We start from the raw sequence: 22,307 nt of genomic DNA on the forward strand, positions 1-22,307 counted from the left end.
GTACAGGCTGATCAAGAGTTGATTGATAAGAAGGTGCCAGATCTCTTTAAAGAATTTACTTGTATGGGTAAAGTTTGCTCATGTGCATCAGGAGGAGCAGGTAAAGAAGTCACAATTTTGAGAGATACGGGAGCTAGTCAATCTTTAATGGTAAGAGATGAGGAGTTATGTAGTTTGGGAAGAATACTGCCAGAAAAGGTGGTAATATGTGGAATTCAGGGTGAGAGGAGTAGTGTTCCATTATATAAGGTAAGGTTGGAAAGTCCAGTGAAGAGTGGTGAAGTGGTAGTAAGAGCAACAGAGAAACTATCTTGTCCAGGAATACAGTTTATCTTGGGTAATGATATAGCTGGATCGCATGTGGAAGTGATGCCCACTGTGGTTAATAAGCCAGTGGAAAATCAGACAACTGAAGTATTGAAGGACGAATATCCTGGGATTTTTCAGGATTGTGTAGTAACGAGGTCGCAAAGTCACAGGTTAAGACAAGGGGAGACATCAAAGAGTGAAGATAAAGTCAAAGTTCAATTATCAGAAACGACTTTTGATCAGATGGTTGGAAAAGAACAAGAACAGGTGGAGGTTGAGGCGGATATTTTTATTTCAGGAAAATTGGTGGAGTTACAACAGAAATATTACAGCTAGAAAGATTGTGGAGGAGTTACTTAAATTCTTTACTAGATATGGACTACCCACAGAAATACAATCGAATCAAGGACCAAATTTTACCTAAAGAAGTTATGGATAGCTTAGGAATAAAACAATTTAAATCAACTGCATACCATCCAGAATCACGGGAGCGTTAGAAAGGTGGCATCAGACGTTAAAGACAATGTTGAGGCCTTATTGTCACGATTATCCAGAGGATTAGGATAAAGGAATTCCATTCGTACTGTTTCCAATTAAGGATGCACCTAATGAGTCAACCAAATTCAGTCCTTTTGAACTAATTTTTGGTCATGAGGTAAAAGGACCACTTAAAGTGATTGAGGAAAAATTGGTGATTGAGCAGTCGGAACTTACATTATTGGATTACGTGTCAAACTTTCGGGAATGATTAAATAGAGCAGGGGAATTGGCGAGACAACATTTAAAAGTTGCACAAAATGTGATTAAACAGTAGCGGACAAGAAAGCAAAGGTTTGTAGTTTTGCCAGTGGAGACAAAGTTTTAGTATTGTTACCAATGGTCGGTGAACCTTTAAAAGCAAAGTTTTGTGGACCTTATGAGATTGCAAGGAAATTAAGTGAGGTGAATTATGTGGTAAAAATGCCAGAAAGGAAAACTCACCGAATGTGTCATGTGAATATGCTTAACAGGTACTTTGAAACGGAAGGAGAGAAACTGGAGGAGGTTTTAATGATTCTAACTCAAAGTGACAAACCAAATCCAGATGACTTTGAATTTGACATCCCTCAAATTAAATTGTAAAATGAGGATATTCTTAAAAATTGGGATAAATTGTTGAGTTACCTTCCAGAGGAAAAACAAACTTTGGTATTCTCTAAACCCTGGCCCATAATAATGTGAAATAAAAGTCGCAAAAATCCCAGAGGACCATAGGCTGCTCTCCCCTTTGACAGAGAGAGAGCTGACTGGAGGTGATTTAACCTGAGGGTCAGCACACCTCAGGCAAGGGGCCTGTTTGAGAAGGTGAGGCCTTCATGAATAACCCCAGCCAGTACGGGAGTTGAATCCTCACTGTTGGCCTTGCTCTGCATCACGAACCAGTCGTACAGCCAACTGAGCTAACCGACCCTCTCGTAAATATGTAATAATTCCTTAAATATTAGGTGTTCCCTGGACCAATCAGTTTCCCAGTCCATCTCAAACAACTTGCCCCTCATATCCTGATAGGTTTCTTCTGTGAGGAACACCCAGATAAATTAAACAAAAGAACTTTGTAACCATCAGGGCCCATCTCCATGGCAACATGGCATGCTTTGAGGGGTTTGAAACAGAAATGGAAACTAAATATCTTCAAACTTCCAAATACCCTTTCACTCTGTGATCCTTGTGCAATTTGAAGCCAAGTATTAGCAACAAGGCTCAAAGTGCATCAGGAGGCAAAGTGGTGAGACCGGTCAGTCCAGCAGAAAGAAACCCTCTGACCATCCCCACTGACCACCTGTCAGAATGAACAAAATGCAGTCCTGGGTGTAGAGCAGAAACAATAACAGCAGAATCCAACCCCTGTAATCAATTGTGAAATTGTTGGTGTCACAGCTGGTGCGATGAATCATGCAATCCTGTCTCACATTGAGAGGTGGATGGCATCTCCCCAGTGTGAACTCGCTGGTGTCTCCGAAGGGTGGATAACCGAGGGAATCCCTTCCCACACTGAGAGCAGCCTCTCCCCAGTGTGAACTCGCTGGTGTCTCCGCAGGTGAGATAACCGAGTAAATCCCTTCCCACACTGAGAGCAGCTGAATGGCCTCTCCCCAGTGTGAACCCGCTGGTGTCTCTGAAGGTGAGATAATTGAGTGAATCCCGTCCCACACTGAGAGCAGGTGAATGGCCTCTCGCCAGTGTGAACTCGCTGGTGTTTCTGCAAACTGCATAGTTCAGTAAATCCTTTCCCACACTGAGAGCAGATGAACGGCCTCTCCCCGGTGTGAATTAGCTGGTGTCTCAATAGACGAGATGAATCACAAAATCCTTTTCCACACTGGGAGCAGGTGAATGGCCTCTCTCCGGTGTGAACTCGCTGGTGTGACTGCAGGTGAGATAACTGAGTGAATCCCTTCCCACACTGAGAGCAGGTGAATGGCCTCTCCCCAGTGTGAACTCGCTGGTGTTTCCGCAGGTGGGATAATTGAGTAAATCCTTTCCCACACTGAGAGCAGGCAAATGGCCTCTCCCCAGTGTGAATTCGCTGGTGTCTCAATAGGCGGGATGAGTCACAAAATCCTTTCCCACACTGAGAGCAGGTGAATGGCCTCTCCCCGGTGTGAACTCGCTGGTGTGACTGCAAGCTGTATACTTCAGTAAATCCTTTCCCACACTGGGAGCAGGAGAACGGCCTCTCCCCGGTGTGAACTCGCTGGTGTTTCTGTAGGGTGGATAATTGATTGAATCCTTTCCCACACTGAGAGCAAGTGAATGGCCTCTCCCCAGTGTGAATTCGCTGGTGTCTCAAAAGGCTAGATGAATCACAAAATCCTTTCCCACACTGAGAGCAGGTGAATGGCCTCTCCCCAGTGTGAACTCGCTGGTGTGACTGCAGGCTGTATCCTTCAGTAAATCCTTTCCCACACTGGGAGCAGGAGAACGGCCTCTCCCCAGTGTGACTGCGTCGATGGGTTTCCAGCTCTGATGGGGCTCGGAATCCCTTCCCACAGTCCCCACATTTCCATGGTTTCTCCATGTTTTGGGTCTCCCAGTGTTTCTGCAGGCTGGACAATCAGTTGAAGCCTCGTCCACAGACACAACACAGGTATGGTCTCTCCCTGCTGTGAATGTTATGCTTATTCAGGCTGTGTAACTGGTTAAAGAACTTTCCAGTCACTCTAGAACACTCTCACTCGGGTGTGTTGTGTGTATCTCGGTGCTTCTCCAGTCACACTGATGTTTCCACAGTCAGTTCACTGGAACACTCTCACTCGGGTGTGCGTATCTCCGTGCTTCTCCAGTCACACTGATGTTTGAAATCTTTAGAAGCTGAGAGTTCAGGCAAATATTTCTCCTTCTAGATTCAAAGGCCGATGATATTCAGGTTCCAAGGAAACCAGTGACTGTCAGAGCGAGACGTGACGTTTGAGATTTCTGTCTGTAATTCCTCCTCATCTAGTATCCTGTGAAAACATTGAACAAATTTTATCACAGTCAGTACAGGACAGAAACGCCTCATCTCAGCTTTCTCTCCATTTATCTGCCAGTTCCCCATAACTCTGGACATCCTCATTAATCAGAGATCTATTGGGCGGGGCGAGACCACGTGACACGGAAGCAGCTGCTTCTCTGCAGGTTCTGGCACCACACAACTATAATTCATCACGAAACCCGGAGAAATAACCTACCGGGACCCGGTGACCTGAGCGGGGGCTGCAGATTTCTGACAGGACTCAGCGGCCGCCATCTTAGTTGCGCACTGGCAGCAATGCGCATGCGCACTCGCCTTTTACATTGGGTACTCGCAGCAGTGCACATGCGCACCCGCCATCTTTATTGGGGCAGTAGCAGCAGAGCGCAGGCGCAGTCGCCATCATTGATGGGGGCAAATCTTTAAAAATGTTTCTTCGTGTCAGAATGACCATCAAACTGTTCCACTCTGAGTATTTATAAGGCAGAACAATGATATAATGACAATAATTCGTATTTGTATTGTGCCTTGACCAGAATAAAACTTTCAGACTTTTCAGAGAAACGGTACAAAATAACAATTGACACTGAGCCACAGGAGATATTAGCTTTGAGGAGAATCTTAATAGAGGAAAGTGAGTCAGGGAGTCGCAGAGTTTTAAAGAGGAAATTTCAGAGAATGCGGCCCAGCCAAATGATAAAAGACCAGTAATGGTGCAGCGTCAGAAAAATAAGGAATGCTGTACTGGCCGGAATTAATGAGGGCAGAGATCTCCAAGAGGTGGTGATGGGGGGGGGGGGGGGGGGGGGAGATTACAGAGATCAGGATGATCACAACTATTACAATAGAAGAATGAGAAATTTCAACTTTCGGTGCTTCTGAAAGGGAATCATTTGTAGATCAGTGAGCACAGGGGATGGGGAAACAAGACTTGTGAGTTAACACATGGGCAGCAGAGTTTTGGATGGGATGGAGGGGGTTGTTTAACATTGGAGGCTGACTGGGAGTGTGTTAGAAAAATTTGGTCGAGAGGTAAAAGAATGAATGATGGTTTCTGTAGCAGATAAAAAGACACTAAGGCGGAGTCAGGCAGTGTTGCTGAGGTGGAAATAGGTGATCTTGGTGATGATGTGGATGTGTGTTTGGAAGCTCAACAGGGGTGAAATATTTCACGAGGGTTGTGAACAGGCTGCTTTTGCCTCAGACATTTGGCAGGGACAAGGATGGAGTTAGTGGCGAGGGAGTGGAATTTGCAGAGGGGACGGAATCTTAATATTTAAAGAGGAAATTTCTGCTCCTCCAGTACTGGATGTCGGACAAGTTCAGACAGTGCGTCCCTTGGAGTGGAACCTGCAGGGGATGGTTTTATGAGCAGGTGCTCTTACTGTGGGACTGGGTTCAAGACATCATCTGACCTCACTGTACACCAGCGAACTCACAAGATGAAAGTGATGCATTTGGAGCTGTTGTTCTTCTCTGGTTTTGTAAAATTGAAGTCAAGTAGATGGAAATAAAACTATTCCATGCTGAATGTTCTTTTAATTTTACAAACACAGGATGCGTAAATGCTCCTTTAATTGATTTGGTGCCATCCATAGATGGTTTTTGTCAGCTTTTTATATTGCTACTGGAGGAAGTTTGGGTATAGGATAGACACTGATACCGCGCTAGTTAAAACTTACAGGCCAGCAGAATCTAAGTATTCCCATTACTGTTTAAATATGTAAAATCTCAAGCCTCTAAATAAGGTAGATATGGACCTATTGCACCCTTTCTTTTGTGCCATAATTTCAGCGTTAATAAAGTAGTGGTTTGAACCATTCGGAGAATTAACTAAAGAAACCGTCGCAAAGTAGCAGTTATGTTGACAACTTAATCAAATGTTTGAATACCATACTAATATAAGGCAGCTAATACTGATCCTGTACAGTGCAGATTTTTGCTCAACTAGTCCGGATATAGACTTTATCCATTTACAATTTTGGCTGACAAACATCTATGTAACTGGTTTTCCATCTGCATCCAAAATGGCAACACTGGATAGTGGGGAAAACAATTTAATGGCTGGAATATCTATTCCATATTATTGACCCTCCTGAAATTTCCATCGTAGATATATGATTTGGATTTGATATGATTTATTGTCACTTGTACCGAAGTACAGTGAAAAGTATTTTTCTGCGGCCGAGGAAAGTACACAGCACGTACATAGTAGACACAAGAATAATCAACAGGGAACAATGACAAATGGTACATCGACAAAACAGTGATTGGTTACAGTGCGGAATTATATAAGAGGAAAATAGTTTTAGTAGGTCAGAATGCTGATAGGAGATAAAAGAAAAGGGACAGAGGGAGGGAGCTCGCAGAGAGTCGCCATGCTCCAGATGCCATCTTTGGAAATAAATGATGCGCAGGTTAGGTGGGTTTGCCATGCTAAATTGCCCTTAATGTCCAGTTAGGTTGGGTTACTGGGTTACGGGGATAGGGTGGAGGTATGGGCTAGGGTGGGGTGCTCTTTCCAAGGGCTGGTGCAGACTTGATGGGCCAAATGGCCTCCTTCTGCACTGTAAATTCTATGATTCTAAATGTTAAAAATGTAAAAGTAGTTACAGTGAGTGGATTCTTCTTTGAAGCACATCCAAGACCGATCCATCTTCATTGGGGTATGTTTCTGCTGATGTTAATAAATTTCAACCCAGTTGCATGGGCTAATATTCTGAATAAAATTTAAATAAAACAGCTTTGTGTTGAACACAGTTAAATCTTTTCTAACATTTCAGAAACAAGTTAGTTCCCTTTGAAGGTCTCTCTCTTTCTCCCCTGTCATCTTATGACATCACCGCAATAGAATGTGATGACATCAGTGGATTCCACACTCCCAAAGGAACACGGTGATGTCAGCTTGACTTTAGACATAAGCAGTGTGATGGGAAATGTACAGAACTGTCCCAGTTGTTTTCTTCAAGAGAGAAACTTTTCTGCCACTGTCCCAACTCACACCGAGTCCCATTCACCGATCACCCCCTGCGCTCCCTGATCTACATCATAGAATTTACAGTGCAGAAGGAGGCCACTCGCCCCATCGAGTCCTCACCGGCCCCCGGAAAGAGCACCCCACACAAGCCCACCCGTAACACCACCCAACCTTTTTTGGACACCAGGGGCAATTTAGCATAGCCAATCCACCAAACCTGCACATCTTTGGACTGTGGGAGGAAACCGGAGCACTCGGAGGAAACCAACGCAGACACGGGGAGAATGTGCAGACTCTGCACAGACAGTGACCCAAGCCGGGAATCGAACCTGGGACCCTGGCGCTGTGAAGCAACTGTGCTACCGTGCCTGTCCGTTCAATTAACACCTCAGTTTTAAAATTCTCCTTCGGCCTGATTTTACCTCTGTACAAGTGACTGCGAATTTGGGTCAGTTAAAATCAGGTCCATAGGGCAGCAGGGTGGCGCAGTGGGTTAGCCCTGCAGCCTTACGGCGCCGAGGTCCCAGGTTCGATCCCGGCTCTGGGTCACTGTCCGTGTGGAGTTTGCACATTCTCCCCGTGTTTGCGTGGGTTTCGCCCCACAACCCAAAGATGTGCAGGGTAGGTGGATTGGCCATGCTAAATTGCCCCTTAATTGGAAAAATTAATTGGGTACTCTAAATTAAAAAACTAAAAAAAAAATCAGGTCCATTCTTTTCAAAACCTCCACAGCGTCTTTTATTTTCAAATCACCATATGGTCACAAATTCCCCACTCCCATCCCTGTAGTCTTCTCCAATTCGACAACCCTCGGAGCTATCTTTTTTTTTTTAATTTTTTTTTTTAAAAAGAGTATCCAATTCATTTTTTTCAATTAAGGAGCAATTTAGTGTGGCCAATCCACCTCGCCTGCACATCTTTGGGTTGTGGGTGCGAAACTCACGCAAACACGGGGAGAATGTGCAAACTCCACACGGACAGTGACCCAGAGCCAAACCTGGGACCTCGGCGCTGTGAGGCAGCAGTGCTATCCACTGCGCCATCGTGCTGCCCTCCCTCCGAGATATCTGTACTCCACTAATACTGCCCTCTTCAATATCCCCGGTTTCAATTGTACAACCACTGGGGATCTTGTCTTCAGCTGCCTGCACCCTAGGTTTTGGAATTCCCTCCATAAACCTCTCTGCCCCTCAATCTTTTTGTTTCTTTAGGATATTCCTTAAAACCTTCCTCTTTGACCGAGCGACTGGTTAACTGAACCAATATCTCTTTATGTGGCTCAGTGTCAAATTCTGTTTGGTATTCACATCTGTGAAGATCTCTGGGAAGTTTAAAGGTACTATACAAATGGATGTTGTTTTTGTTGTTGTGGTTAGATCATATTCAGTGGAACCTGCTCTTGTTAAGCAGTCAAACGCTTTCTTGCTGTGTCCAGAGAGAGCTACAGGAAGGCTGTTGACTATATTCGGCCGTGCAAGACTTCAATGTTTAAAATACACAGAAGAGTGAAGACATTGTTATGTCATCACTCGGAGCGAATGGAAACCCTTCTCTTTAAATACATATACAGGGAAGAGGCTGCAATGAAATCTGTCCTTTTTAATCTGCACAAAGTAGGAGGCACAATTTCACAGACTGCTGGAGTCCATTCAGCCCAACATTCCTCTGCTATTTGTTTGAAAGGAACCTGATTCATCCAACTGCTCTGCTCTTTTTAACAGCCCTGCAAATTCTTCCCTTTTAAGTATTTTAACCTTTGGAAGATACTATTGAATCTGCTTTCAGACAGATCAGAAAAACTCACTAAAATCGCATTTCCAGCTCTGCCAATGACCTCAGAGGGACCCACTTTCTGTTAAAGAGCCTGTCAACCCCTCTCCGCAACTTTCCCTAACGTGCATAAACCTAACCCACCAAAATCTAATATATATTAATTTAATTAAATGTATTAATTCTAAATCAGTGGAGATTCAAAGAACAAAGAAAAGTACAGCACAGGAACAGGCCCTTCGGCCCTCCAAGCCCGTGCCAACCATGCTGCCCGACTAAACTAAAATCTTCTACACCTCCTGGGTCTGTATCCCTCTATTCCCATCCTATTCATGTATTTGTCAAGATGCACCTTAAATGTCACAATCGTCCCTGCTTCCACCACCTCCTCCGGCAGCGAGTTCCAGGCACCCACTACCCTCTGTGCAAAAAACTTGCCTCATACATCTCCTCTAAACCTTGCCCCTTAAACCTATGCCCCTAGTAATTGATCCCTCTACCCTGGGGAAAATCTCTGACTATCCACTCTGTCTATGCCCCTCATAATTTTGTAGACCTCTATCAGGTCGCCCCTCAACCTCCGTCGTTCCAGAGAGAACAAACCGAGTTTATTCAACCGCTCCTCATAGCTAATGCCCTCCATATCAGGCAACATCCTGGTAAATCTCTTCTGCACCCTCTCTAAAGCCTCCACATCCTTCTGGTAGTGTGGCGACCAGAATCGAACACCTTCTCCAAGTGTGGCCTAACTACTTAGGCTGGTTTAGCACACTGGGCTAAATCACTGGTTTTGAAAGCAGACCAAGACAGGCCAGCAGCACGGTTCAATTCCCGTACCAGCCTCCCCGAACAGGCGCCGGAATGTGGCGACTAGGGGCTTTTCACAGTAACTTCATTTGAAGCCTACTTGTGACAATAAGCAATTTTTTTTCATTTCACTAAGGTTCTATACAGCTGCAACATGACTTGTCAATTCTTATACTCAATGCCCCGGCCAATGAAGGCAAGCATGCCGTATGCCTTCTTGACTACCTTCTCCACCTGTGTTGCCTCTTTCAGTGACCTGTGGACCTGTACACCTAGATCTCTCTGACTTTCAATACTCTTGAGGGTTCTACCATTCACTGTATATTCCCTACCTGCATTAGACCTTCCAAAATGCATTACCTCACATTTGTCCGGATTAAACTCCATCTGCCATCTCTCCGCCCAAGTCTCCAAGTCTTTGGAGCGCTGCCAACCCACGGAATTATTCCACTGGCCAATAGGGATCTTTTATTTTGAAACAAACTTTATTATTAACACAGTTCCAACTACATTGTTATCACAGAAAGTAGCTTACAATTAACAGTTAAACAATTCTTTACAATAAAATTAAACAATTTAACTACTAACTTATACCTTCTCTATCTCCAATTAAGCAAAGCCTATTACAGGTCAAAAGCCACTTGTAAATAAAGTTAGCAAACCCAGCGTTACTTACTATCCTGTGTAGAGAGTTGCTCTCAGCAAATGTGAGACATCCATTCAGGCACAACCTGCAAGTCGTTCTGTCTTTGGCAGACTAAAAGTTAAACTGCTTGCTGCAGACCTGGCTCCACCCATTAAATACATCTCTTTCCACGAACAGTCTCATGTCCATCTTAATAAGACTAAACACAATCCCTCAATTAACTTAACCCCAGGGAACCTTTTTCTATGAAGAAATTTCCATTAGCACAATATAGTTTAAACAATTAAATGGTTAGCATCAATAATTATCCCCTGGGCAGCAAGGTGGGGCAGTGGTTAACACTGGGACTACGGCGCTGAGGACAGGGATTCGAATCGCAGCTCTAGGTCACTGTCGGTCTGGAGTTTGCATATTCTCCCCGTGTCTGCGTGGGTTTCACCCCCACAACCCAAAAGCTGTGCAGGCTAGGTGGATTTCCCCTTAGTTGGGGAAAAAAATAATTGGGTACTCTGAATTTATTTTTTTTAAATCAATGATTATCCGACTTTTACAACATCTTCATTGCATATCTTGCAGACACACCACCTGCCTAGATGTTAAACATGGATTTTTTAAAATATCACTGCAACAGATATATATAATACAATATATATAATAAATTCCTACATTCATCAACTGTTCAGGATAAAATTAATGTATTACATCTGCTTCTGTGGATCATTTCAGTGGAAATGTGCCCTTGCTCAGAGATTCAGCCGACAGAAATGAAAATTGGGACACCGGCCAGTGCAGACGCTCCCACTTCATCAACTGTCAAAATGAACAGGGTTCAGTCCTGGATGTGACGAATAGTAGCAATAACAGCAGAATCCAACCCCTGTAATGACTTGTGAACTCGCTGGTGTTTCTGCAAGTGGGCTGTACTTCTGAATCCTTTCCCACACACGGAACAGATAAACGGCTTCACATCAGTGTGAAGTCGCTGGTGTGTTAGCAAGTTGGATGAATTAACAAATCTCTTCCCACACACTGAGCAGGTGAACGGTCTCACCCGTGTGAACTCGCTGGTGTGTCTGCAGGTTGGATAACTGAGCGAATCCCTTCCCACACACTGAGCAGGTGAATGGCTTCTCCCCAGTGTGAACTCGCTGGTGTCTCTGCAGGTGGATTGAATCAATAAATCTGTTTCCACAAACTGAACAAGTATACGGCTTCTCCCCAGTGTGAATTCGCTGGTCTGCTCAGGCTGGATGGATCTCCAAATTCCTTCCGACACACGGAGCAGGTGAATGGTCTCTCCCCAGAGTGAACTCGCTGGTGTGTTAGCAGGCTGGACAACTGAGTGAATCCCTTCCCACAGTCAGAACAGGTGTATGGCCTCTCTCCCGTGTGAACTCGGGAGTGTGTGTGCAGGTTGGATGAATCTCCGAATCCCTTCCCACACACGGAGCAGATAAACGGCATCTCCCCAGTGTGAATTCGCTGGTGTCTCAGTTGGCTGCATAACTGAGCGAATCCCTTCCCACACACAGAACAGATAAAAGGCCTCTCCCCAGTGTGAATTCGAAAGTGTGTGAGCAGTTTGAATGAATCTCCGAATCCCTTCCCACACACGGAGCAGATAAACGGCATTTCAGTGTGAAGTCGCCAATGTGTAAGCAGACTGAATGAATGGACGAATCCCTTCCCACACAGCGAGCAGGTAAATGGTCTCTCCCCAGTGTGCACTTGCTGGTGTTTGCGTAGACTGGAAGAAGTAGTAACTCCCTTCCCCCACGAAGCAGGTGAACAGTGTGACCCCGCTGTGACCTCACTGGTGTGTCAGCAGGTTGGATGAAGCAGTAAGTCCTTTCCCACACTGAGAGCAGGTGAATGGTCTCTCCCCGGTGTGAGTGTGTCAATGAGATGGGGAAGTAATTCCCTTCCCACAATTGCCACGTTTCCACGGATCCCCCCCTGGTGCGGGAGTCTCGGTGCTTTTCCAGTCACACTGATGGTAAAATGACTGATGGCCGACTCCGTCAGATCTTGGGATGTGAAGTTGGGTTTGAGATTTCTTGCTGCAAATCCTCCCCTTTGAATATCCTGTTAAAGGAGTTTACAAATATCATCACTGTCAATACAGCTCACAAATTCAGAACAGACAATTCTAGTTGCTGTCACACACTCTCTCCCTCTCTCTCTCCCTCCATTCTCACTCTGCTGTATCTAAGATACACACTCCTTATTCTCCAGAAGGTGGTAATTCATGCTGATCGACAGATCGACACACAGCGTTTCCTGTTCTCGACCAAGAGATCATATATCCTTAGAAATAAGAGCAGCAGTAGGCCATTCGGCCCATCAAACCTGTTTTTCCGTTTAATAAGATCACAGCTGATCGGATTGTGACCTTAACTTTGTTTCCTTCCTGTCACCCGTAACCCTCGACTCCATTTCTGATCAAAACTCTAACTGAGCCTTGAATATATTTAATGGTGCAGCCTCCACTGCTCTCTGGGGAAGAGAATTGCAAAGACGAACCACCCTCTGAGGGACGACATTTCCCCTCATCTCCATCAGAAATGGGGACCCACTTGTTCCAGAATCCCCCAGGAGGGAAACATCCTCTCTTCATCTCCCCTATCATGTTCCCTCAGAATCTTATCTGTTTCAATATGGTCACCTCTAAACTCCAATGAGTACAGACCCAACATTTCCTCATAACACAACACCTTCATCCCAGGAATCAGCCCGCTGATCCTTCTCTGAATTGCTCCCAATGCAAGAATCACCCTCCTCAATTAAGGAGACTAAAAGTGTGCACCGTACTCCAGGTACTGTGATCTGACAGTCATGACAGAGACATGGCTGCAAGATGACAAGGGCTGGGACCTGAATATTCAAGGCTGCGTGACTTTTCAGAAGGACAGGAAGCTGGGAATATGCGGAGGGACAGCTCTGTTAATTAAGGACGGCATTAGTACAATAGAGAGAGATGACCTTAGTTATGGAGATCAAGATGCACAATCAGGTTGGGTATCGATAAGAAATGATAAAGGTAGGAAGTCACTTGTGGGAGTAGTTTCTAGGCCCCTGAACAGTAACCACACTGTAGGACGGACGGAGAATACAGGGAGGGACAATGGCTTGTGAGAAAAGTACAGCAATAATCATGGGTGATTTAAATCTACACATAGATTGGGCGAATCAGATTGGTAAAGGTAGCCAGGCAGATGAGCTCGCAGAGTCTTTTTGGGACAGTTTCTTAGAGCAGCACATGCTAGAGCTGACCAGAGAGCAAACTATCGTAGATCACCCCAATCACTGAATTGTTCGGGTGCAGAAGGCCCATCGTGTCTGCACCGACTCTCCAAACGAGGATGATGACTTAGTGTCATTCCCCATACCTCCCTTGACAACTTTGCACCTGAAAATATTGCTCAATACTGGGTTACAAAGTCCTTGGGGTTAAACCCAGCAGCTTCTCCTGCATCGCCACTCCAGCCAAATTGCTACAACAAACCAAAGGGAATTGGATAAGACCTTGGAAAGAAGAAATGCTGCAAGGAAGAGAAGAAAGGGCAGGGGAATGGGATGAGCCAGCATGGGTACGATGAGCTGAATGGCCTCCATCTGTATTGTAATCATTCAATCATTCTGTGAAAAAGGACTGTAACTGGAGGCCAGAGACTAACCTCCACAACCAACACCCTCCGCAATACAAATCCGTTCTTAATCTCTGCTTCTAAACTTGGGTTCTGTGAGAAACACCTCCAACAAAATAATAGCAAAATACTGTTGTTGCAGAAAATACTCAATATGTCAGCAAGTAATTGTGGCAGGAGAAACAGATAATATCTCAGAGTGTGCAGCATCAATACGAACAAGGAGCAGGAGCCATTCAGCCCCTCAAGCCTGCTCCACCATTTAATAAGATCATGGCTGATCAGATAGTAATTCCAAATCTTCAATTATAGGGAATAAATATGGTGCAGAATTTTTTTATTTTTAAAAAATATATATTTTATTGAAGATTTTTCGATCACAATTTTTTCCCCTTACACATCAAACATAACAAAAAAGAAAATTTAACAGTGAACAAATGGCTAATCAACATGGTAAACTAATCATTTAACATAAACTAAATCTTTCCACCCCCCCCTCCCCCCTGGGTTGCTGCTGCTGGTCATCTGTCTTCCCTCTAACGTTCCCCGAGGTAGTTGAGGAATGGCTGCCACCGCCTGGTGAACCCTTGAGCCGATCCTCTCAGCGCAAACTTCATCTGCTCCAGTTTTATGAACCCCGCCATATCATTTATCCAGGCCTCCAGTCCGGGGGGTTTCGCTTCCTTCCACATGAGTAAAGTCCTACGCCGGGCTACTAGGGACGCAAAGGCCACAACGTCGGCCTCTTTCGCCTCCTGCACTCCCGGCTCATCCGCAACTCCAAATAAAGCTAGTCCCCAGCCTGGTTTGACCCGGACCTTCACCACCTTCGAAATCACTCCCGTCACTCCCTTCCAATACCCTTCCAGTGCCAAGCACGACCAAAACATGTGTGCGTGGTTTGCCGGGCTTCCGCCACACCTCCCACACTTGTCCTCCACTCCGAAGAACCTGCTCAACCTTGCTCCCGTTATGTGTGCTCTATGTAGCACCTTGAATTGAATCAGGCTAAGCCTGGCGCACGAGGAAGAGGAATTTACCCTGCTTAGGGCATCAGCCCACATACCCTCCTCTATCTCCTCCCCTAGCTCTTCTTCCTACTTTCCTTTTAATTCACCCACCAGCTCCTCCCCCTCTTCCCTCATCTCTCGGTAAATCTCTGACACCTTGCCCTCCCCGACCCACCCCCCCGAAAGCACTCTGTCCTGGATCCCCTGTGCCGGGAGCAGCGGAAATTCCCTCATCTGTTGTCTTGTGAACGCCCTCACCTGCATATATCTAAGGAAGTTTCCCCGGGGCAACTTATACTTTTCCTCCAATGCTCCCAAGCTCGCAAACGTCCCATCTATAAATAAATCTCCCACCCTCCTAATTCCCAACTGGTGCCAGCTCTGAAATCCTCCATCCATCCTTCCTGGGGCAAACCTGTGGTTGTTTCTGATTGGGGACCCCACCAGGGCTCCCCGCGCACCTCTCTGTCGCCTCCATTGTCCCCAAATATTCAATGTTGCCGCCGCCACTGGATTTGTGGTAAACCTTTTTGGTGAGAGCGGTAGCGGCGCCGTCACCAGCGCCTCTAGGCACGTCCCTTTCCAGGACTTTCTCTCCAATCTTTTCCACGCCGCTCCCTCTCCCTCCATCATCCATTTACGAATCATCGCCACATTGGCGGCCCAATAGTAGTCGCCCAAATTCGGTAGCGCCAATCCTCCTCTGTCTCTGCTACGTTGTAGGAACCCCCTCCTTACCCTCGGGACTTTCCCTGCCCACACGAAGCTCGTGATGCTCCTGTCTATTTTTTAAAAAAAGGTCTTAGTGAGTAGTATAGGGAGACATTGAAATACAAATAAGAACCTCGGGAGGACCATCATCTTAATTGCCTGCACTCTGCCCGCCAACGACAGAGGCTGCATGTCCCACCTCTTGAAGTCCTCCTCCATTTGGTCTACCAATCGTGTCAGATTACGTCTGTGTAGGGTTCCCCAGCTCCTAGCGATCTGAATCCCCAGGTATCGGAAGTTTCTTTCCACTTTCCTTAGAGGCAGGCCTTCTATCTCTCTACTCTGGTCCCCAGGGTGTATCACGAATAGTTCACTCTTCCCCATGTTAAGCCTATATCCCGAGAAATCTCCGAACTCCCTCAATATCTGCATGACCTCTGTCATCCCCTCCCACTGGGTCCGTCACATACAACAGTAGGTCATCTGCATATAGCGACACTCGGTGTTCTTCTCCCCCTCTAATCACCCCTCTCCATTTCCTGGAGTCTCTCAACGCCATGGCCAGAGGTTCAATTGCCAACGCGAACAACAATGGAGATAGCGGGCATCCCTGTCTTGTTCCCCTATATAGTCGGAAATACTCCGATCTTTGCCGACCCGTGACCACACTTGCCGTTGGGGCCCCATAAAGGAGTTGACCCAGCTAATAAACCCGTTCCCGAACCCAAACCTCCTTAACACCTCCCATAAGTACTCCCACTCCACCCTATCAAATGCCTTCTCTGCATCCATTGCCGCCACTATCTCGGCCTCCCCCTCCACTGGGGGCATCATTATCACCCCTAATAGTCGTCGCACGTTGACATTCAGTTGTCTCCCCTTTACGAACCCTGTCTGGTCTTCGTGCACCACCCCCGGGACACAGTCCTCTATCCTCGATGCCAGTACCTTTCCAGCAATTTGGCGTCCACATTCAATAATAAAATAGGTATCTAGGACCCGCACTGCAACGGATCTTTATCCCGCTTCAGAATTAGCGATATCGTCGCCTCCGACATTGTCGGGGGTAAAGTCCCTCCTTCCCTGGCCTCATTAAACGTCCTTACCAACAGCGGGGCCAACAAGTCCACGTATTTTCTATAAAATTCCACCGGGAACCCGTCTGGTCCCGGAGCCTTCCCTGCTTGCATATTCCCCAGCCCCTTAACAACCTCGTCCACCCCAATCGGCGCCCCCAGGCCTTCCACCTCCTGCTCCTCCACCCTCGGGAACCTCAATTGATCCAGGAACTGCCGCATCCCCTCCTCTCCCTCCGGGGGTTGGGACCTATACAGTCCTTCATAAAAGGTCTTAAACACCTCGTTTATCTTCCCTGCTCTCCGCACCGTAGCTCCCTTTTCGTCTCTAATTCCCCCTATCTCCCTCGCCGCTGTCCTCTTTTGCAGCTGATGGGCCAGCAGGCGACTAGCCTTTTCCCCATATTCATACCTCCTCCCCTGTGCCTTCCTCCACAGCACCTCCGCCCTTCTTGTGGTCAAAAGGTCGAACTCCGTCTGGAGTCGTCTTCTCTCCCTGTACAGTCCCTCCTCCGGGGTCTCTGCAAATTCCCTGTCCACCCTTAAAATCTCCCCCAGTAATCTTTCCCTTTCCTTGGCCTCTGTTTTCCCTTTGTGGGCCCTAATGGAGATCAGCTCTCCTCTGACCACCGCTTTTAATGCTTCCCATACCACTCCCACTCGGACCTCCCCATCGTCATTGGCCTCCAGGTACCTCTCAATACATCCCCGCGCTCTTCCACACACTCCCTCATCCGCCATCCATCCCACATCTAATCGCCAGAGTGCTCGCTGCTCCCTTTCCTCTCCTAGTTCCAGGTCCACCCAGTGTGGGGCATGGTCCGAAACCGCTATGGCTGAATACTCAGCTTCTTCCACCCTTGAGATCAACGACCTTCCCAGAACAATAAAATCTATCCGGGAGTACACTTTATGGACATGGGAGAAGAAGGAGAACTCCCTGGCCCTCGGTCTAAGAAATCGCCATGGATCCACTCCCCCCATTTGGTCCATAAACCCCTTGAGCACCTTGGCCGCTGCCGGCCTTCTTCCGGTCTTAGATCTGGATCTATCTAACCCTGGGTCCAGCACGGTGTTGAAGTCCCCTCCCAATATCAAGTTTCCTACCTCCAGGTCCGGTATACGACCCAACATCCGTCTCATAAATCCCGCATCGTCCCAATTCGGGGCATATACGTTAACCAGCACGACCTCCATTCCCTCCAGCCTGCCACTCACCATTACATATCTTCCTCCGCTATCTGCTACAATGCTCCTTGCTTCAAATGCTACCCGTTTCCCCATCAATATGGCCACCCCTCTATTCTTTGCATCTAGCCCTGAGTGGAACACCTGTCCCACCCATCCTTTCCTTAACCTAACTTGGTCCGCCACCTTCAGGTGCGTCTCCTGGAGCATAGCCACGCCTGCCCTTAGTCCTTTCAAGTGCGCAAGCACTCGGGCCCTTTTAATCGGTCCATTCAGGCCTCTCACGTTCCACGTGATCAGCCTCACTAGAGGGCTACCTGCCCCCTTCCCGTGTCGACTAGCCATCACCTTCTCTAGGCCAGTCCCGTGTCCCGCCTCCGTGCTCCCACTCGCTCCCCAGGCGTCGCATTCCATCTCCGTCCACCCACTCTTTAGCCAGTTCCTCTTTGATTTCCGCAGCAGCAACCCAGTTATCCCCCCCCAACCCCCTCCCCCCCGCTAGATCCCCTTCTAGCGGGATTGCTCCCCCCATATTACTTCCGCAAGTCAGCTGACTTCAACTGACCCCGGCTACTCCTGCTCCCTCCCTGACCCCCCCCCCCCGTGTGGGGAACTCCCATCTGCCTTGCGCCTGTCTTCCCGCCATTATCTTTCTGGCGCAGGAACATCCCTATATCTGACCCGCCTCTTGTGGTGCAGCTCCCTTTCCCCTCCCACTCCCATTCCTCATTCTCCGCCTATGTCCCTTCTTTCCCCCCTCACCGGCGCCCACATTTCTTAGTGTCTCCCCACTTCCCAATTTACTTCTCTATTTACATCGACAATAACATTCCCTACAGTATCAGTACCTCAGTTCCGATCCAATTTCTCCTCTTTAATAAAGGTCCATGCTTCTTCCGCCGTTTCGAAATAGTGATGTCTCTCCTGGTACGTGACCCATAGTCGTGCCGGCTGCAGCATCCCGAACTTCACCTTTTTGTGTAACACCTCCTTGGCTCGGTTAAAACTCGCCCTCCTTCTCGCCACCTCCGCACTCCAATCCTGGTACACCCGTACCACTGCATTCTCTCATCTGCTACTCCGTAATTTTTTAGCCCATCTCAGGACCCCTTCTCTATCTTTAAGGCGGTGAAATCGCATGATTGTCGCCCTAGGTGGTTCTCCCGCTTTTGGTCTTCTCGCCGGGATCCGATGGGCCCCCTCCACCTCTAAGGGGCCCGCCGCAGGGGCCTCAGCTCCCATCAACGAGCTTAGCATCGTGCTTACATAAGCCCCGCAATCCGCTCCTTCCACTCCCTCAGAGAGACCCAGTATCCGAAGGTTCTTCCTTCGCGCTCTGTTTTCTCGGGCCTCAATCCTTTCAATGCACTTTTTGTGGAGCGCCTCGTGCGTCTGTGTTTTGACCGCCAGGCCCAGGATCTCGTCCTCATTATCCGTCACCTTCTGCTCCACCACGTGGAGCTCTGTCTCCTGGGTCCTTTGTGCCTCCTTGAGCCCCTCAATTGCCTGTAGCATCGGGGTCAGCACCTCCCTCTTTAGTAGCTCCACACATCGTCTCAAGAATTCGTCTTGCTCGGGCCCCCATGTCGCCTGGGCTTTCTCCGCCGCCATCTTGTGTCTTCTACCTTTCTGTCCCTATCGTCAAGGATTCCTCGCGCTGCAGCCGCTGATATTTTCCTCTTTCGTTGGGGGGGGGGACTCCCTACTCACTCACCCCACACCGGGTTTCGTCGCGCGAAAATTTCCCGTTGGGGCTCTTAAAAGAGCCCGAAGGTCCGTTGGAGCTGGAGCCACCGAAACGTGCGGCTTAGCTGGTCATTGCCGCAACCGGACTGTGGTGCAGAATTTGATGGTTAATATCAACTGATGAACAGAAGAGAAATGATCTCCAGTTCAGGAAAAACTGGGAAGATAAAGATGGTAAATCAGCAGCACATAGCCGAGGGATGGGCAGCAATGAAATCTTCATTCAGACAAATTGAAAGAAATAACAGGTAAAATACCAAACGTGGTTAAAATAAATCTACTATCTACTTCACAGCGCCAAGGACCCGGGTTCGAACCCAGCCCTGGGTCACTGCTCCCCGTGTATGCGTGGGTCTTACCCGAAGAACCCAAAGATGTGTAGGGTAGTTGGATTGGCCACGTAAATTGCCCCTTAATGGAAAAATTAATAAAATAAAATAAATCCACTATTAGAGGCAGAAGAAGTTAAACAATGGCAGAGAGGTGATCAGGGAGGGCAGAGGCATAACAGAGCAATGGGTGAAATATGGATTCAGATCCACAGTAAAGGAGCCAAACCTGCCCCAGAGCCCTGGAACCAGAGCAGAGATAACAAAGCACAACACTAAAAACTCTAAATTAAAGATTAATGCTCAACAATACTCACCTCTGGAACAATTTCACTGGTTTCAAATTTAAACCCTGCTGCTGGAGCAGCAGCTCGAAAGAATTCTCTGGAATCAGAGAAAAATCAGTCTTCAAATCTTCTAACTCCCTGGAAAAGGAGATTAAAAGAGTCATGTGGCAATTGTGGTTACAAATTGAGAGAGAAACATTTTTTCTTGATTTGAGATTGCTGTGTAACTACTCCCATTTTAACCTCTTGTAAAAGGTGTTTAAGGAGTTTTCAAAGTCCGTCAGTCAGGGATGCAAATTTATAACATTCTCTCCTTCTGTTTCCTGGTGTAGGATTACTTAAGATGGGATATACTTAATTGGAAGCAGTTCAGACAACATTCACTGAGCTGATTCCTGGCTAGAAGGAGTTGGTTTCATAAGGAAATGTTGACCAAGTGTGAAACGGATTTTAGATAAACGAGAGGCGATCTTACTGAAGCATATAAGTATTTGAGGGCAGTTTACAGGGGAAGTGCTGGAAGGATGCTTGCCCTCAATAGGGAATCTAAAACTGCAGGGACAGTTTAAACATAAGGGCTTAAGACGGAGAACAGGATAAATTGCTTCTCTCAGAGAACCAGTAGCTGGTGAAATTCTTTCCCCCAGTAAACAGTGGAGGCTGGGCCATGGAGTATATTCAAGGCTGTGTTACACAACATTTTACTTGTTAGGGACAGGAGGAAAATGGAGTTAATGATCAGATAAACCATGGGTTTATTAAATGGCAGAGCAGCCTCAATGGTTTGAATGGCCTTCTCCTGCTGCTAATTCTGATGATCTTATTCTTCTGTTATTAAAATGGCATCAGATGCACCCTGATTTAGCTGGTTTAGCACACTGGGCTAAATCGCTGGCTTTTAATGCAGACCAAGGCAGGCCAGCAGCACGGTTCGATTCCCGTACCAGCCTCCCCGAATAGGCGCCAGAATGTGGCGACTAGGGGCTTTTCACAGTAACTTCATTGAAGCCTACTCGTGACAATAAGCGATTTTCATTTTCAATACATACATACATAGAATTTACAGTGCATAAGCAGGCCATTCAGCCCATCGAGTCTGCATCGACCTTTGGAAAGAGCAGCCTACCAAGCTCACACCTGCACCCTTTCCGCGTAACCCAGTAACCCTACCTAACCTTTTTTTTGGGACACCAAGGGCAATTTATCATGGCCAATCCACCTAACCCACACATCTTTGGACTGTGGGAGGAACGTGAGCATCTAGAGGAAACCCACGCAGACATGGGGAGAACGTGCAGACTCCGCACAGTCAGTGACTCAAACAGGGAATCGAACCTGGGACCCTCAAGCTGTGAAGCAACTGTGCTAATCGCTGTGCTACCATGAAGCAAGTCCCCCCTCAAAACTGGACCTTTCAATCAATGAGTCATACATTTTCTCTCCTGGTCACTGGAACCCTGAAGCCCCTTGGGCGTCATGGTGGCAGAGTGGTTAGCATTGCTGTCTCACAGCGCCAGGGACCTGGGTTGAATTCCGGCCTTGGGTGACTGTGGAGTTTGCACATTCTCCCCGTTTCTGCGTGGGCTTCCTCCGGCTGCTCTGGTTTCCTTCCACAGGTCAAGTGGGGATAGGGTGAAGTGTGGGCCTAGGTAGGGTGCTCTTTCAAAGGGTTGGTGCAGACTCGATGGGCCTCATTCCACACTCCAGGGATTCTGTGATCAAAGAAGCCAGGATGGCCGCGCATGCGCTCTGCTCTCCGCTGATGGAAGGTGGCGGCGGTGGAACTGGGCCTGATTCCCGATAAAAGCCCCGCAGCTACAAACTCGGGTCCTGCAGAGTCTTATTCCGATCGGGGGACCTGCACCGGGTGTTTATAAAGCCTCCGTTCTCTCCCTATCCCGACTCCATTCCTCCCTCCGCCCCACCGACTCACCCGCCCAAAAAGCCTCTCCCGTACTCGCAGGGCTCCGAAAAAAGTGGTACTGCGCCTGCGCACTGGGTTCCTGTGAAGCGAATAGGGCACATTCACTGCCGCGGGGCATGCTGGGTAATACATGCACCATTTAAACATCAAACTATTAAAACAAAATAACTTTCTTAACATTTGAGATGAATTCATTTAAAAATGTGATGAATTGTGAATTGGTGATCTGCTATGCCTCATTTCTCAAAGTTCTCCTGTGCAACCATGCAGAGTTTTTAAAGCGTTTTGTACTATTTCCTCTCTCTCATCCCTCATCTGATGTCTCTGACTCTGGCTGGGTTCAATCACAGTCACTGGTGCCTCTCTGTTTCCCTCTCCATCGTTAAT

The 22,307-nt window shown here is 47.3% G+C and overlaps 1 protein-coding gene across 6 annotated transcripts; it reads right to left on the reverse strand.

Annotated features, from left to right (window-relative positions):
* Positions 1-577: 577 nt before the first annotated feature.
* Positions 578-21,973, reverse strand: LOC140418600 (uncharacterized). 6 transcript variants are annotated; one of them, XM_072502124.1, is made up of 5 exons: positions 21,930-21,960; positions 20,027-20,134; positions 9,717-9,821; positions 6,416-6,521; positions 578-3,794 (listed from the first exon to the last, which is right to left on the reverse strand). In XM_072502124.1, exon 5 carries the CDS (start codon positions 3,365-3,367, stop codon positions 2,255-2,257), a length of 1,113 nt encoding a protein of 370 aa, XP_072358225.1. In that variant the 5' UTR covers positions 3,368-3,794; positions 6,416-6,521; positions 9,717-9,821; positions 20,027-20,134; positions 21,930-21,960; the 3' UTR covers positions 578-2,254. The 6 variants fall into 6 exon arrangements, 4 of the variants coding, with proteins under 4 accessions (XP_072358225.1, XP_072358226.1, XP_072358227.1 ...); XM_072502125.1 differs by lacking the exon at positions 9,717-9,821 and having other exon boundaries at positions 21,930-21,958; XR_011945161.1 differs by lacking the exons at positions 578-3,794; positions 6,416-6,521; positions 9,717-9,821 and adding exons at positions 9,867-12,087; positions 18,483-19,537 and having other exon boundaries at positions 21,930-21,973.
* Between the last annotated feature and the right edge of the window lie 334 nt (positions 21,974-22,307).

The sequence above is a fragment of the Scyliorhinus torazame genome, chromosome 5, assembly GCF_047496885.1.
Source record: "Scyliorhinus torazame isolate Kashiwa2021f chromosome 5, sScyTor2.1, whole genome shotgun sequence".
Lineage (NCBI taxonomy): Eukaryota > Metazoa > Chordata > Chondrichthyes > Carcharhiniformes > Scyliorhinidae > Scyliorhinus > Scyliorhinus torazame.

Excerpts from the sequence above, each read along its gene's own strand:
- LOC140418600 (XM_072502124.1), bottom strand. The coding sequence starts at position 3,367 with ATGGAGAAACCATGGAAATGTGGGGACTGTGGGAAGGGATTCCGAGCC.